Consider the following 16,527-nt stretch of genomic DNA (forward strand, 5'->3'; position numbering starts at 1 on the left):
ATACCGGATTTCCTATTGGCAACAGCCGTACAAGGAACGTACAAGGGTTAGTGACAAGGATAATTGCGCGGTTGCCAAGTAGTTAGTATCCTGTCGTGAGGAATCGGAGGACGCTTTCTTACCAACCTGGCAACTTTGAGTATGCGCTGGATACGGCAGACAGTATGGCGGACAACGAAAGTGATTTGGAAACAGACGGGCTTGAATTAGCTCTGGACACGTTGTGTGCTAAACACTGCAGCGGCGAATCGTCACTGAAGAGCAAAGAGTATTGCTCTGAGTTTTGTGAGGTATGTCGGGTGAATTTATATCCTGTGATTTACGGAGTCGGCGTTTGTTTATCGCTAACGATGCTAGCTTTGAGAGCTAATGCTAGCCCCTGAGCAGCTCTTTTAATGCAGTTATGTGTTTAAGGCGGAGGCATAGCACATCAGAGACAGAGCAGAATTAGTTAGTCAGAGTTTACAGGTACGAACTGGACTTTTGGGTGTCTTATTTTTGTATTAGTGTTTGTTTTTTTTGTTTGACGTTAGCTTTATAGCTAGATAGTAAAGCTAAGCTAATTAACGTTGTGGGCTTAACAAGGTTTGATGAACGAGGGAAATGGAGCAGTTTCTACCCTTGCTGCCTAGAGTTGACATCAGTTGATAAAAATGCAAAAAGACGTACGTACTGACAAATGGTAAGTTATTTTTAGGGAAAAGCAGGAGCGTGGTTTCCTTTCACAATGCAAGGTGCCCTCGAAGTGAAAAAAATACCATAGCTGACTGCCAAATCGCAACTGAATTGTTTCACTATCCAGAATAACAGTACTCTGTTTTACATATACACACTTGGAATGCGTTTATCTGGGAGCCAAACGTTTGGATAGCTAGTCGGATGAATTGGCTTTTAACTATCCTAGAGCATGGAGCTTTAATTGCGTAAATTAATCCATAAGTTCCACCAGTAGCTGTACTTAAAGTTTACAATTTAATAAAGTTGATTAACTTTACTATTATAGCACTTATACTTACAAACACGCAGTTGCGAAAATGCTTCACATTTAGGATAAAAGAAACATCCCTCAATAAAATGGCACACTGTAACTACCACATGGTACCTATACTCAAAGGTGTATGATGTATAACTGAAATTAATACACATGGTTAAAACAAAGAAAAAAAAATACGGAATACAAGTTTATAGTGTCTGCGAAATGAGTAATCTAAAACTGTGTTTTAAAGTGGACATGAAACACTAAACGTATTAAGGCTAATTTACACCATGGAATCTCACTCTACAAATGGTCATAGATTTAACACTATTTTGAAAGCGGATTTAGGAAATAAGTGTTTAAAGTTTCAGTTTTTAGATCATCTGTAGAACCACTTGTGCCTATATGTTAGCTAACTAGAGACAGAATTAATAACCTTGTACAAACTATAAAGCAGTGTATGAGGGTCACTGTTGCCTATGTCTGTAGCAATGACTTTTATTTTAAAAACAAAACATGGATATACTGTTCATTTTCACTCTCCATTTCCCACTTAGTGGTTCTTTGTTGTTGGCTAGCTGCACTGAACCAGGAAAATCCACCTGTTTGGGCTTGTGCTTTATAAATGAGCACTGTGTGGAGGAGAGCCTGTTTGATTCAGGTGCACTAGTGGTTCACTGGACCAACAAGCTAAATTTGAAAATTCAAGGATAACAGTAGTTATATTTTATCATTACAAAATATCATTTCAATTAAAGAGTTTGGCCATACTTGTGGATTAACCATTACAGAAACATTTATTTTTTTTTGATAATTATGAATACTGTTAAGTTATGAGAGCTGTGGCACAAACCTTAGATTGGGTGATGGTCTAACAAATGTGTTAGACATCCATACAATAAATGTCTAATGGAGATGTCAAATAGAAATGTGCATTCTAATGAACATTTCTATTTGATTGTGTTACAGTGTGTCTTATTTACGTTCTTATACTTTGGTTCTAAGATCCAATTTGTGTTCATATTCACACAGCACATCCACCAGCTGTCTTTATTATCTAAACAATTTCAGTTAGAATTCTTCTTGGTTTTGATCGTAGTGTATTGTTAAAACATTAGTACTCTGATGTGCAGTGTGGACGGATAATGAGTTCCACCATTTCATATCAAATCACTATTTTCTATATATTACTTGTTTTTAACTTTTGGCAGCGTAAACCTTTCTGTTGTAAACTGTGTTAGATGTGGGATGAAAAACATACAGCTTTTAGCTGTCATGCATAGGATTCATTTAAGTCTTTCACATTTCTGTTTCATTCCTGGACAGCTTGTTGAGGAGTACACAGGGCAATGGCAAGTTCCTCTCCCGCAACTGAAGGTGCTGCGGACCGCACTCTACAATTTTACCAAAGCCACCACTGCCTTTACAGATGACTGTCAGCACATCCAGTATGTTCTCAGCAGTTTGGCCTTGTAAGTGCAATGTTCACTGGAAGCTGTTTTAATGTGCTGTATTGATTGTAAATAAATTTATTTGAATAGCTGAACCCACGTATTTGGTTCGAAAATTCTTAATTGCCTAGCAGAGACACGACATAAAATGTTATTTCTAAAACAAAACTGTGAGACAGATACTGTGAAAAATCAGTGTTGAAAATAGTACAGAACATTTTCTGTAAATCAGTGTTTGTTGATGCTTTCAGATAAAATTTAAAGGCTGTAGCTTAAATAGAGGTGAACCATAAATTCATGGAACCCTTTTTTATCTGTTGGGAAGAGCTGGAGCTCCGTGTCCAAAAGGAATAGCAGAGTTGTATTTGCTGCCTGTCTTTGAAATAGAAAAAGACACATATTGTTTTAACTTGAATCATTTGGTAATGAGCAGCACAATTTTGAGTTGATCACCTCTCCTTTAAAACTAGCACTTGTAAGGCATTCATGTTCTGGTGGTTGTCACCTTGGTGTGAGATATTTTTCTAATGTCTCTGTCATTGTCTTGCAGGAGCTTCTTTGAACTCATGCTGTTTTTCAGCAAGGAAGAATTTGTGGAAGAGCCTTTAAAAGACATCCTTGACTCTTTTCAGGTGATTAAAAACTGACCTACTGTCAATTCACAGTACAATTTTGTAAAAGCCAGGTGTTTTTACAGGTGCTGAGTTTTAAACTAAAGGTAACAATACTTGTCTCAAAACTGCTGCCAGTTTCTTCTTGCACCAATGTTTTATGATTGAAAATAGTGACTAACTCAGCTTCCTTCTATAACATTAAGATTTTGAATGAACGTCTTCTCTGCAGATTTGCCACACTCGCCTCATGAGGCACAGGAACATCTACCTTCAGCATGTAAAGCAGATTATTAAAGTAGGAGGCCCATGGGAAAATCCTGTGTTACAGGGAATCCTGAAGGAGGATGATTTGCCACCAAACGACGGTAGGCATATGTGACATATAGGAAATAATACAATGCCTGTCCAAAATAAGAAGTCATACATGCTTATATTTCATTGCATTGCCTTTAGATTTGATGAGGCACACATAAGTTGTGATAAAGTTTCAAATAAGCTTGGGCAATGTCACCACATTTACAGAGTTGCATTAAGTTTTTTGCCCAGATCTTGTATTGATGGTAAAGGACCACTGCATAAAATCTTCCAAAGATTACATCAGGGTTATTCTCTGGCTCTGTGATGACCACTCCATGTATAAAAATCATTTTTCATGCATGGAGTCATTTTTCATGCAATCACTTCTTAAGAAATTAAGTGGGATGAATCTTGGTATGTCATCTTGGAATACGATAAGAAAATGGCATGTAATATCACTGAAACTTGACCTGGCCTCTTGAAGAAACCCCATTTCAACCCCTTCTTACCCCGATACACTCATTATTAAACAAATTTTGTTACTAATCTACCAAATGTTTCAGTCATCTTCTGTCATGATCATCCCCCCCCCCCACCCCCCACCCCCAAGCAAACACATTTTGTTCTCAATACACCATTATATCTATCATCACGTTTTTAATAATACATTGCACTGTCATTGCTTATATATAAATATAGGCAATGACTTTATTTTCAGCAGGTAGTTCATATTAATACCCATCCCATGAGATTTACATTAACACATGTAATTACCTTCTATGCAGTTGAGGACTACGTGAGCTCAGAATTGCCAGTGTTCTTGGAGCTGCGAGTGCGATATCTGCAGGCCTGTGAACGAATGCAGGAGGCAATGGCTCTTGCTAAAAGCTGCCTGGAAAATCGTGAGGCTGGAAAGCATCTATACTTCCATCAGGCCTACTTGACCTGCCTCTACAAAGCCTCGCTGCATGAAAACCTTTACAAGGAGGTGAGAATTGAAGAGCAGAACAAGTAACCTTGAAAGAATTAGTGATAGGCGTTTCTAAAAATGGACATGGATGAATAAGAAAGGGGGGGAAAATGCATTATTTAGTCTTATTTATTTGTTGATCTACTATGTATTTAAAGTCTATGTTCAAATCAACCCAAAACAGGAAAATAGTTAAGGCTATCCGGTTGTTCAGTGATGACGCGACGGATCCTACTTCCGGGTCTAAAGTAGTCTGCGTTTAATATGGCTTTTGTGTTGTTAACATGTTTAATGTTATGTATTTTCTTCTATTTGATCTCAAAAAGCTCCTAAAACAGTCAGTGATCACTGTTGACCTCTCTCGGCTTTTATTACCGCTAATCATTTATTTAAGCTCAGTTTTTAAAACCTTAGGATGTAACTACAGCCCAGCCCATGCAGCAGTATATGAATGACTAACCTCGTATTGTGGATGGATTATCTCAGTTGTTCTCCTGGCTGAAGGTTGGTCCTTTTACAGCATCCTGCCATGCGATTACATTTGTTCCTGACCACCGAGAACACTCACGTTAACTTTTATCGAGTGGAAAAAAAAGTTAGCTTGTTTATATTATGCTAACATAGCTGTGTCGCTAGCGGTCACGTAGCACATCATTATATACCAGCTAGCCCAACTTCAGTAACCCTACAAACGTCACTGCTGTTTAGTTTTCTGTCTTCATTGATGTTGGAAGTGATAACAGAGCTGTACGTTTTAATTTGTTTCCAAAACCCCGCAGTCAGGACATGCTATATTGTATTTAGATAGAAGCTAGCGAGCTAACTCCCTGCTAACTTCTAACTCCGTTAAATGTCATAAATTCCGTTTTCATGGATGCCTGGATGTTAAACTCAATTGTTACACCTGGTAGAGCAGAACGCTGATCATTTTATTAAAGATGAAAGACTTTAGACAGTTTTTCTACTCTCAGTAATGCCATAGTGATCGTTTGATATATGGACCTGCAGCGGAGTTTAGGTCCAGACACGGCTAGTGACGTCAGACTGAACAACCGGATAGTATATTAGTAAATATGATGTAACTGTATCACATATAATAGGTGACCATTTTGCAAATGAAAAGCTTTGTGAATGCCATACATTAACTATAATACATGTTTTATAATAAATAAATGTATATGTGTATTTTCTTAACTTCTTCCTTAGATGGCAGAGATAGATGGTCGTGATGCAGTGGAGATAATCTGCAATACAGAGAGTGTTGAAAAAGATGAGCTGTTGTTATCACTGTGTAAAGCTTTTCTTACACAGCAGCTACACAATGGAGACATGTATTACATCTGGTAAGTGTGACCTCATATAAAGGATTCAGCAAATATTCAGACCCTCTATAGGCTTATCAGGCCAGATTTCAGTAGTTTATCCCATTCCTTTTTGCAGATCCTTCCATGATCTGTCAGATTGGATGGGTACCATCTGTAAACTGCCATCTTTGGGTCTTTTAACATATGTTCTATGGGACCATGTCTCAGGTTTCTGTTACACTCAAGGACAATCAAACTTGTACTGAAAGTAAAGCTTGCACTGTTGTCTTGACTGCATGCTTAAGGTCTCTTGTGCAGGTCTTTTTTTCCAGCCCCCTTTCTGAATTTAGCTTTGTTTATTCTTTCCTTATTTTTGACCAGTCTCCTTGTATCTGGCACTAAAAAGCTCTGGAGCGCTTGTGAGGGGGAAAATCTTAAAGCTTTACATTTATTAAAAACTTTTTATTGACTGTCCCTCTCAACATCTCCGTTATAGAAGTCTTAGAGTTCTTAAGAGAGTTCCTTTGACAGAACTTTTTTTTTAGTAAATGTAAGGGATTTGATTATACATTTTGGTGTGCCACAGCAAAAAGTAGAAATATTTTAAACATATTTTTACTTTTTGGGCAGGAGGTTATTGACTATAGAGTGAAAGAAATAGCAATTTTACTACAATGGTGTGTCTCTCTCCTGTCAGTTTCTTCAGCCAGATTATGCAGGGTTGGGTATAGGGCATATCTTTGAATATGGCAGTAATGTGAGTTGTTGAAGTGATAACCCCATTACAGTGCATGACTTTATTTAATTTTTTTAAATGCTTTAGCATCTCTCTGTTTGTTGACTTAATATCATAGTTGTTGCCTGATTAAAATCATACCTGAACTAGATGTATATGTCTTTATGCAGGGACCTGGTGTTTATCTGGAGCAGACTGTATCTTAGGGCCCATCCCTCCAGACAAGGCTTCTTAGCTGAGTGCTTGCAGCTGGCCTCCTCTGCTACCAATGTCAGAGCCATCTTCCCCTTCATAAAATTGGTCACTACAGAGGTGAGATGTCATTGCAGCATCATCTTTTGTCGCCCTGTTAAATCGTAACAGTTTCTGTACACTGTCTATAGTGTACAGAAACAGTTTAAAGTTGTGTTTTTAATACTGTTAAATATTAGTTAAATGCTTTGGTTAAACTGTTAAAAATGTAAGTACTGCAGACATTTACAATTGGCAATTGAATATTTTTTTCCTTTTGATTTGATTCTTATATCTGTTTTAATCAGATTTATTCATCTGTGTTTATTTCCTTTTGAATAGCTGGGTGGTGATGGAATTCAAGTTTGCGTGGAGCTTTGCGCCAGGGCCCTGCAGCTGTGTGACATGCAGGCTGACACTGTAACCCGGTCACTCGTTTGCAAGACAATTGCCTTCCTGCTGCCCCATGACCTGGAGGTCTGTCGAGCGTGTGCCCTTCTTGTGTTTTGCCAGGAACGAAGCTTGGAGGCATACCGAACTGTCTCCCTGCTTTACATGCATCCTGATCAGGAGCCGCATCCCCACAACAACCCTGTCCGGACCTGTGTTCGCTTTCATATTCTTCAGGTTAGAGGGGGTGATGCGATATATGTTGAACTTTATCTGATATGGGCTATATTTCGATATTATAACTGTGTGATTTGTTTACAACTGTGTTTTGCATGATTGTTGTTTTTTTATTTTTTATTTTTTTATTTTCCCAGATGCTAAAGGAGCGCCTATGTTTTGACCCTGAATTTTGGAACTTCCTGACCCTTAGGACACATTGTTTAGAGTTAATGAATGATAAGGTTGTGACTGCTGCTGTTCTCGACGAGATGGAAGAGGAGAAGGCATATAGTGAAGAACTACTAAAAAGTAACTGTGTAAATGAGTCATGCACTCAAGACTCCATCTCTTGCAACTGCACTGAAGCTGGATTTGTGAACCTTCCAGAAGAGCAAACTGTAGATGGAGAGGCTGGAAAACGTGTTGCACTGTCGGATAATGATTCTCTGAAGAGGAGGAAATGGAGAAAAAGGCTACGACGGAGAAAACGGCCTCGGTCTGATGATGAGTTTGAAATAGGTGATGATCCAGAGATCAAATACAATGTCAAATCAACCTCTTTAGGTAATAACTCTGTGTACTCACTAAGGCGCAATCACACTAACAAGGAAAATTCTTCTGTAAGTCTCCCTCTGAACCGCAATAGGGAATACTTGTCTAGATGTGTTAAGAGCAAAATTTTGAAAAGAAAAGGTCAAAAGAAAAGATGGTTGCAAGGTCTTCCAAGACTGGAGCTGGTACAGGCAGTGACAGAGAAAAAGGTCAAAGTTAGAGGGAGAAAACGGGGAAGGAAGCCATTATCAAAACTGGAACTCTCATATCCCGATAATGAAATATACCTTAACAAGGAGGAGTATGGATTTGAGAAAAAAATGGACACAGAAGACAAAGAGCAGAATATGCCTCAACTGAACTGTGAGCTTGAAATGAGTGACCAGAAAGAGAACCAACTTGGGCACTTGAACAGAGAAAATGGAGAACATAATGATTTGTTTTATGAAATTAAGAATGATAGGCAGATGAAAGACCTGAAAGACAATGAATTTGAGCAGATGACAGACTTTAAGGAGAATGGAGAACATCCTGATTTGGCCTTTGAAATCAAAAGCGAACAGAGAGCGTATCAACTCGAGAAGATGATGGGCCCTAAGAAAGAAAATGGAGAACATAATGGCCTTGATTGTCATAACACTTTAAGTGAACCATCCCAAGAGGAATCTCAAACACAGGTGGAATCCAAACTTTGTGAAGGTCCACCCATTGAGAATCAAGCTGCTATCGGTATTGCTGAAGCTGATCCTGTGGACCTTGATGGTCCACTATTGGAGTTATTGGATTGTCCAGTAGAACTCTTTCACAGTTACTCCTTTAAATCCAAATCACCTGACAGTGAAAATCCTCAACCGCCAGAATCTACAGCATCTGAGGACCTTAATGGCAGCAATGAAGAGGAACCCCATCCGTCAGTTGAAACAGAAACAACAAACATTGAGGTTAGTTATTTCTCCATATTTACATTACTGTGCAAGTGTCTCAAGCCTCCCTTATTTTGTTTTTTGCTGGGATGCGAAAGAGGAAAGGGATGCAGTGATTTATTTAAACATGCACACCCATGGAAATACAGGCAGAAACAAAGTTTGTACAATTCTAGCAAGTCAATTAAAGTCAATATTTGGTATGAACACCTCTATTCTTGAACTCTCTTAGGCAAGTTTTCCTGTGGTTTCTTTAAGTAGTCTTCAGGAATAGTTCTCCCAGGACATTCAAAGCTCCTCTTTGGATGGTGGTTGCCTTTTGTTCTATTCTTTGTCAAGATGATCTACACTTCATTCAATAATGTTGAGGTCCAGGTTCTGGAGAAGGCAATCCATGATTGATAGTGTTCCACTGAGTGTTTTTTCTAGTCAGGTACACTTTTCTGCACTGACAGAGTGTTTGGGGTCATTGTCATGCTGAAAATTAAGCCACTGCCAATCAGATACTTTCTGCATGGTATTGTATGATGACTCAAACTATGACCAGACTTTTCTGCATTTATAATAGGATCAGTTTTGACAGTTAACCCAGTATCACTGGAGACCAGTGTTGGGCAAGTTACTTTAAAAAGTAATTAATTATAGTTACTAGTTACTTCTTCAAAAAAGTAACTGAGCTACAAGATTCTAAAAGTAATTAATTACTTGAAAAGTAACTATTGCTACTTTAGAAAAAAAAAAGTTTAATCCTCTGGGGTCCAGGGTATAATTAGCCATTTTAACCACTTTTGATTTTCCCTCTACATTTCACCTTTAAAAACTATTTATTTGCCTTGTTTTGTATCATTCTTTCCAGCACAACCTCACGTGTCTGAATTTACAGTTATGCTTTCATTTTGAGATACTATATTAACACAATTGATCTAAAATCAGACATAAAACATAAAATCTGAGTAGAAAAAGTTATATTTTTTATTGTAACAACCACAAACATGTTTATTGAATCATATTTCATAACTTTAAATGCAAATATAAATTGTCAGTTTTAAAAGCCTATGCACAAGTTTTGCAAACAAGTTATTTGCAGCTTTTTACCTTTTACTCTCTTTTTTTAAAATAACCATTTCAAACTATTGACAGAACAATCAGCTGTTCTGCATTCAATACGATGCCACACAAATTATTTGTGCCACTCCAAAAAAATAATTTCTGTCCATTATAAAGGAGAACATACAGCCTGATACCTGCAGGTCTGACAGCAGCAGGTGTATCACTCCTGTTTTCTACCTGGAGATAGCAGTCACCTCGTTGTTCTGACACACAACACAAAACTATCCGCAACACTACACACTAACTACACAAGACAACACATTAACTACACACTCCAAACATGCTAAATGTCAGAAATCTCAAAACTCGCTCTCTCTCTTTTTCTGCTGTCTGTCTGTCTCTCCCTCCGTCTCTCTCGCCGTCACTTGTCGGGATGAAATATTATTTTACATTCATAATCTAGGTTACTAGTCATAATCCTTATTATTACTGTTGCATCACTTATGATTTATCATTATTATCATTTCATTGACACATTTATTAATATAATGTAGTTATATTAAAGTCGGTATTTCAGGTGTTATTATTTATTAATATAATGTAGTTATATTAAAGTCGGTATTTCAGGTGTTATTATTTATTAATATAATGTAGTTATATTAAAGTCGGTATTTCAGGTGTTATTATTTATTAATATAATGTAGTTATATTAAAGTCGGTATTTCAGGTGTTATTATTTATTAATATAATGTAGTTATACTAAATGTGTCAATGAAATGATAATAATGATAAATCATAAGTGATGCAACAGTAATAATAAGGATTATGACTAGTAACTAGAGCTGGGCGATATGAGATTTTTTCATATCACGATATGTTTTTTTCATTTCAGGCGATAACGATATCTATCACGATATAAGCCAAATAACTATATTTGTAAGATTTAAATGTGCCGTTGCTCACAAGTAAAATGTGAAATAATCAGCAGCTTGTTTTTATTTAACTATTTATTTCCCATAATAAGTTCAACAGGGTAGATGTACTTAAGGAACATGAGACTTTTTCAGATAAATAAAGGCAAATATTGCAAACTACACAAAAGGCAGCCACTAAAGCGTTTAAGTTTCAAAATAGAACAAACGAAACAGACTACTAAATTGTCAATTCCACTTAGAAACAAAATATTAATTCTAAAAATAAATCTTAGTTTGTTTTACAGAAGAACAGACAAAACTGACTAACTTTTGTCAATATCAAATAAACTGAGAACTAAAAGGAAATTCTCAATCTCTCCTTGTTGTATAGCTGAGCTTTTCAAACAGTTTTAACAGTTACTTTAGTCTGACAAAAGCCGAATGACGAATTAGCGCTTCCAGTCAGAGACTGAGGCTACGTCCACACGTACACGGGTATTTTTGAAAACGGAGATTTTCCGTTTTCGTTTTAAAAAATAATCCCATCCACACATAAAGGCAGAAATGTAGGAAAACGCTGCTATGAACATGCCAAAGCAGCAGGTGGCGCTAGATTCCTAACCGTGCAGAAATGTTGGCCAATCAGAAGTCTAGAAGCCTCGGTGGGAAAAAGTAAACAAAGCTGGGGCATAGAAGCAGAACCGAGTCGTATGTGTGGACGGACAGTAACTGTGTGTATATGTAAGCATTTAAACACTGCAGAGAGTAGAATTAACAGTAACAGTATTGTAGAAATTCATTTCACCGAAACAATATGGCGCACAGTGTGACGCATGCACCAGTTTATTGTATTTCCAGACTTGCTTTCGGCACAATTTACAGTGCACGCTACTCTGTTTTTTGTCAGACTTGAAATAGCCGAAATACCTTCACACTACGGAACTTCTATGGCTCTTCCGTTCGACAATCTCTCCGGCATTGGAACCATCATCTGTTTTCTCTTCGGTCACGCTCGGTTGATTTTTCTAGTCGGCACACTCATTTCCTCCATTACGCGCTCTCTCCATTACCCGCTGTCTGCTTCCCAAACAAACACACGTGCCTTGGCACTTGTGCTGTAAGTAACAAGTCACGCGACGTGACGCTGCGGCTGTGATTGGTTCGGCTCTGTGCTACTTAATTTGGATTGGCTGACCTTTTTTTTTTTAAGAGGACAAGAGCGGCGAGGTCTATCGCGATAGCTTAATTTCTCTATCGAGTAAAAGTTATATCGCGATACATATCGTTATCGTTCTATCGCCCAGCTCTACTAGTAACCTAGATTATGAATGTAAAATAATATTTCATCCCAACACACTCCTAAAACTTCCATCTTCCTAAACCAAATGTCATTTTGCCATATCATTTTTGATTGGTCGACATGGTGCATTTTTCCACCAACACGAACGGGCTGTTTTGTTTGTTTGTTTTTTTTTGTTTTTTTGGTCTTAAGCAGAGAGTGCTTGCTAGCGCTGTCCTTAGACGTTAACGTGACGAAACTATTCAGGAAAAAACATGCATATATATTCTTTATCATGACTCAGACTTTTGCGTGGCCTATCAACACAATTTAAAAACTGGTACATATCACCTTGTTGCTTTGTAATCTTAAGCAGCTGCGCGCGCTCCCGCGGGCACCAATCACTTTCTGGTAGACGATCTGGTAGGCTTTTCTAATGACCATTAGAAACGCCGTTGCTTGTAACGCCGTTAATCCCATCACTGCTGGGGACCACAGACTTTTGCACAGTACTGTAATTTAAGAAATGTTGTTATGAAAGTCAATTATTACAGGGAGATATTTGAAGTATGTTCTCTTTTCTTCATATTAGGTTGCATTTGATTGCACATATACACTTCAGGAGAAGTACAGTTTTGCATGCAGTGAAATGTGAATTGATGCTCTGCTGCTTCCAGCTCTGATTTGACTTTTCTCTTTTTCAGGTAAAAGTTAAGAGAACATGGAAGGACAGGGCTCTCCGTACTCAACAATATTCTCATTTGTCCCACTACTGCACATTCTGTGGCAAAGACTACAAAGGCTTGAATGTTATGAGACATGCTCTCTCGCACCTCAAAAGTAGGAAACTAAAATGCATTCTCTGCGGAAAACGCTTCAAACAGCTTCCTTTTGCCAAAAAGCACATTCTTGAGCACATTGATACAATGTGCAAACAAAAATCTTCTAATAAGGAGCCATCCATTGAAAATGCTCAAGCTGCTAATGGAGTAATAGACAATGCAGGAAATAAGTGTAAGCCTTGGGATAAAAAACAGACTATTTCTGAGGGCGAAACTTTTGGACAGAGACCCGGAAGCAAAGCTAAAGTGTCACATCTCAAGAGGGAAGAACGAATCATCAGGAACCTCCGTACCCTCATCAAGAAGACATCTGTGCTTCACAAAAAATGCAAAAAACCTAACACAAATATATTCAAACAGATCGACTTTAAGGATGAGCAGGTAATCATTAAAGAAGGCCTGGTAATTGTAAGTAATCCATCTGTGATTGAAGAAGAGGGGCAGGAGACGCCTGCGGGAGAAAATGCTTGTGGTGCAGACATCACATACCACTTGTGCCCGTCTGACTCCTGCGATAGAGTATTCTTGAGGATGACCAACACACTAACAAAGCATGCTATCAAATGCCATATTACTGAAGACAAGGTGCTAGAGAAGACTTTTGTTTGGGCCAAACACAAGTGCACCCTCTGCCTCAGGTAAGAGAACTTTAAATAACTGCAGATATTTAAAAAAAAAACAAAAAAAAAAACGGTCTCTTAACTGATTGTAAAACACTAAAAGACTCCATACATGTACAGTTAAAGGGTTTGAATTTGGGAAGTTGATTCAGCATGTTGCGCACGGTTTTTTTTCTCTCTCAACAGGCAGATTCAGTTTCTTCAGCATTATAAGGACCACATGAAGAGCCACAGTAGTCCTCTTCCACACTTCTGCTACCATCTAGAGTGTAAGCAGCGCTTTGTGACACAGCAGGAATTAAAGGATCACGTAAATACCCACCAGCCCTTCCGACCTCAGTGTCCTTTCAGTGGCTGTGAGAAACTTTTCTCAAGTTATCTGGGTCTATATGACCATGAATGGAGGCACTATGTCCCAGTCCCGCAGAAAGACGAGCTAGAATTGGGACCCAGCAAACTGATAAAGGAAAGCGCTGAAGCTCCATGGAAACAGAGAGTGAAGGTCGAGGAGATATGGCTACAGAGTAAAAAGGGGCAGCAGGAGAGTCCCATTCCTGATGGTGAGGCCTCTCGTGTTGAGGATCTCACACTAATAAACAAAACTGATGGTGAGACTGGTGGAATAAATGCGCAAAACAATAATCTTCTTAAGTCTGATAACTATTCAGAGAAAACTGTTGCAGATCAGCACACAGATGATACCAAACCTACCATCAATGGATATGAAGATGTGAAAAGAAATGTTTCAGAGGGGTTCATGTCCACTTCTCACACTAACGCTGCTTCAGCGACTCCCACCAAAAGATGTCGAAAAAGACCAACTACTGTCGAGGTAGACCCTTTAAACGTCAGAGATCTTGAAGATATTTCTACTTTGGCCGAGGGAGTCCAACAGAATATAGCAGAGCCACACATTCCTGAGCACAAAACCTTCAAGCCCGAAGATCCCTCCTACGCAACTTTTGTTAAGGCCCCTTTCATCCGGCCACCTCCATCCACCTACCTGGATGAATCTGTGCTTTCAATGCGCAAAAGGAGGTCCACTGATGATGCTCCCAAGAAAATCATTTATTGGAGTCATAAGAAAAAGAAGGACCCTGATCCAGAAAAGGAGCAGCAGGTGGAGGATGTGGCCCCCGAGCATAAGATCAGACATCGCTGTGATAAATGCCTTTCCTCTTACAGCAGTCTGGAGGAGTTGCAGAAACACAAAGCCCTCAACACGTGCTCTTCCCTCTTTGGCTTTGATTCAGATGATGAAAGTAAGTTTGCTTAACTCCATTTTCTGACCCTGTGTTTTTTTTTTTTTTTTGTTTGTTTGTTTGTTTTTTATTACCTTGAACAACCAGTAACTGTTTTTCCCCTTGCTGTTTTTTAGGTTAATATTTGCAGGAGTGTGAAGAGTTGCTGCAATTGGAATGGCTATTTCTGTTACTTGGCTCAGGAAGGTCCTTCATGACAACTAAACACTAAAATCCTTTCTTAATGATCAGTCATAGTGCTTAAGGCAAAGGAGATGTAAACCAGAAAATACCTAGTACCTAAAGTACCTAAAAACCAAATTTGGGTTGAAACTACACACAATATTTATTCACCTTTTTTTTTTTTTTTTTTTTTTAAAGCTAATTTGACCTGCTGACTTTGTCAAGTCCATGTAAATTTGGGAAATACACTAATTGTCAGGTAACGGGAATCTGAATAATGGACCCATTCCCTCTGCTGTGGTGTTCACGAGTCTTTGGAGACTGGATAAGAGAATGAATTCTACACACAGTTCATCATTGGAGGTGTGAATTGCAGTGTGCAAACAACATGTATGTTCTGTGGTCTTCCAAATGAGGCATAGACCACTTAGTTTGTATCGTAGAGCACTTGAGAACTTACTAGACATGACTGTAAAGGTGGATATCAGATGGCTGCATCATCGTAACTTTTGTACACTGTAAAATCTATTTTCTAAATAAGTCCTTAAAACCCCTGTCACAAATGCACATTTTAAACTAAGAAAATCATGTGGGTAGCAGTTGGGTGGGACTGGGGTTGCCTTTATTAAATTTCTCTAGTTGCGATACAATTATGTATTAGGGCCGTGGCCAAAACATTTGAAACAATGTAAATCTGCCTTCATTTTGTCAAACTTTCTGTACAGCGTATGCATTACTCACAATTCTGTTAGTGCCAAGACTGAATCAGTGTTCACACTGTAGGATGATAAAAACCATGTAACTAATACAGTACCAGCTTGCTTTAAAGTTTTTATTCTTTTAAGTTGGTTTAAACAATGATTGTGCATTTCTTTATGTAGAGTATTTCACATTTATCATATATGAACCTTTCAGGTGGTTGATCTGTTTAATACCTTTTTGATGTAATGTTTATATAAGACGATGCACTTAAACCTGCTTATTTATATGTACAAATGTCAATAGATTGGATTTGTAAAGGTATTGATTCCCCATCTATTTTTCTTAAAGAAAAAAAGTGATGAAATTTGTTTGAATAAACAAACTAAACCTCTGCCCTCTAGTGTGATCTGCTTTAAAGCTTAGGTTGCGTGCTGTGAGGTAGTATAGTAAAGGAAAACACAAACTCAGTATACGCATATAGGTCAACATTGCATATTTATTTATTTATTCAGGGATGTAAATTTTTTTGTTGTCAATCCTAGGAAAGAGGAACAGTGATATTAGAATTGTTTAAAAAAGTTTTTTGCATCACATCTTCCTGATACATGAGGTATGTTTATTATCTTTTGGGGGGAAAAACAACAAAAAAAAAAAAAAAAAAAAAAACGGGGAACATCTATAAACAAAAATCTTGTGTTGTTTAATTTAGTCCACAAAGTGTCTCCCACTCTTAACACTAATATAGTAAAGCCAAAGGTGCACTTTGTTGCTGAAGGCTGCATTCAAAGAAAAACTACAGTCTGTTAAATAGACTGGTGTCCTCAAGTCTATACGCAGTAATCAGTGTATGCCTGACTTTTATCAGATGTGGTTTTTTACTTTGTGTACTTCGATATCTGACATTTTAGGTCCAAGCAGTTCTTATAGCCAAGCACACAGGCTGGGGGAAGAAAGAAAAAAAAAAAAAAAACACTAGCCAGCAGAGGCAGTCCTGTTATAGTTACTATTCAAGACTGAAGGGTATTCCTCTAAC

At 38.0% G+C, this 16,527-nt stretch overlaps 1 protein-coding gene across 2 annotated transcripts; it reads left to right on the plus strand.

The window, feature by feature from the left end:
• Nucleotides 1–106: 106 nt before the first annotated feature.
• Nucleotides 107–15,885, plus strand: LOC146651321 (zinc finger protein 654-like). 2 transcript variants are annotated; one of them, XM_085383687.1, is made up of 12 exons: nucleotides 107–290; nucleotides 2,303–2,448; nucleotides 2,978–3,059; nucleotides 3,271–3,406; nucleotides 4,124–4,326; nucleotides 5,515–5,651; nucleotides 6,519–6,660; nucleotides 6,922–7,206; nucleotides 7,344–8,681; nucleotides 12,611–13,386; nucleotides 13,555–14,630; nucleotides 14,747–15,885. In XM_085383687.1, exons 1-12 carry the CDS (start codon nucleotides 165–167, stop codon nucleotides 14,749–14,751), a joined length of 4,452 nt encoding a protein of 1,483 aa, XP_085239813.1. In that variant the 5' UTR covers nucleotides 107–164; the 3' UTR covers nucleotides 14,752–15,885. The 2 variants fall into 2 exon arrangements, with proteins under 2 accessions (XP_085239813.1, XP_085239812.1); XM_085383686.1 differs by lacking the exon at nucleotides 14,747–15,885 and having other exon boundaries at nucleotides 13,555–14,644.
• Nucleotides 15,886–16,527: the final 642 nt, after the last annotated feature.

Source organism: Rhamphochromis longiceps, linkage group LG16 (genome assembly GCF_057381845.1).
Source record: "Rhamphochromis longiceps isolate RC_006_pf linkage group LG16, R_longiceps_female_GT1.1, whole genome shotgun sequence".
Taxonomy (NCBI): domain Eukaryota; kingdom Metazoa; phylum Chordata; class Actinopteri; order Cichliformes; family Cichlidae; genus Rhamphochromis; species Rhamphochromis longiceps.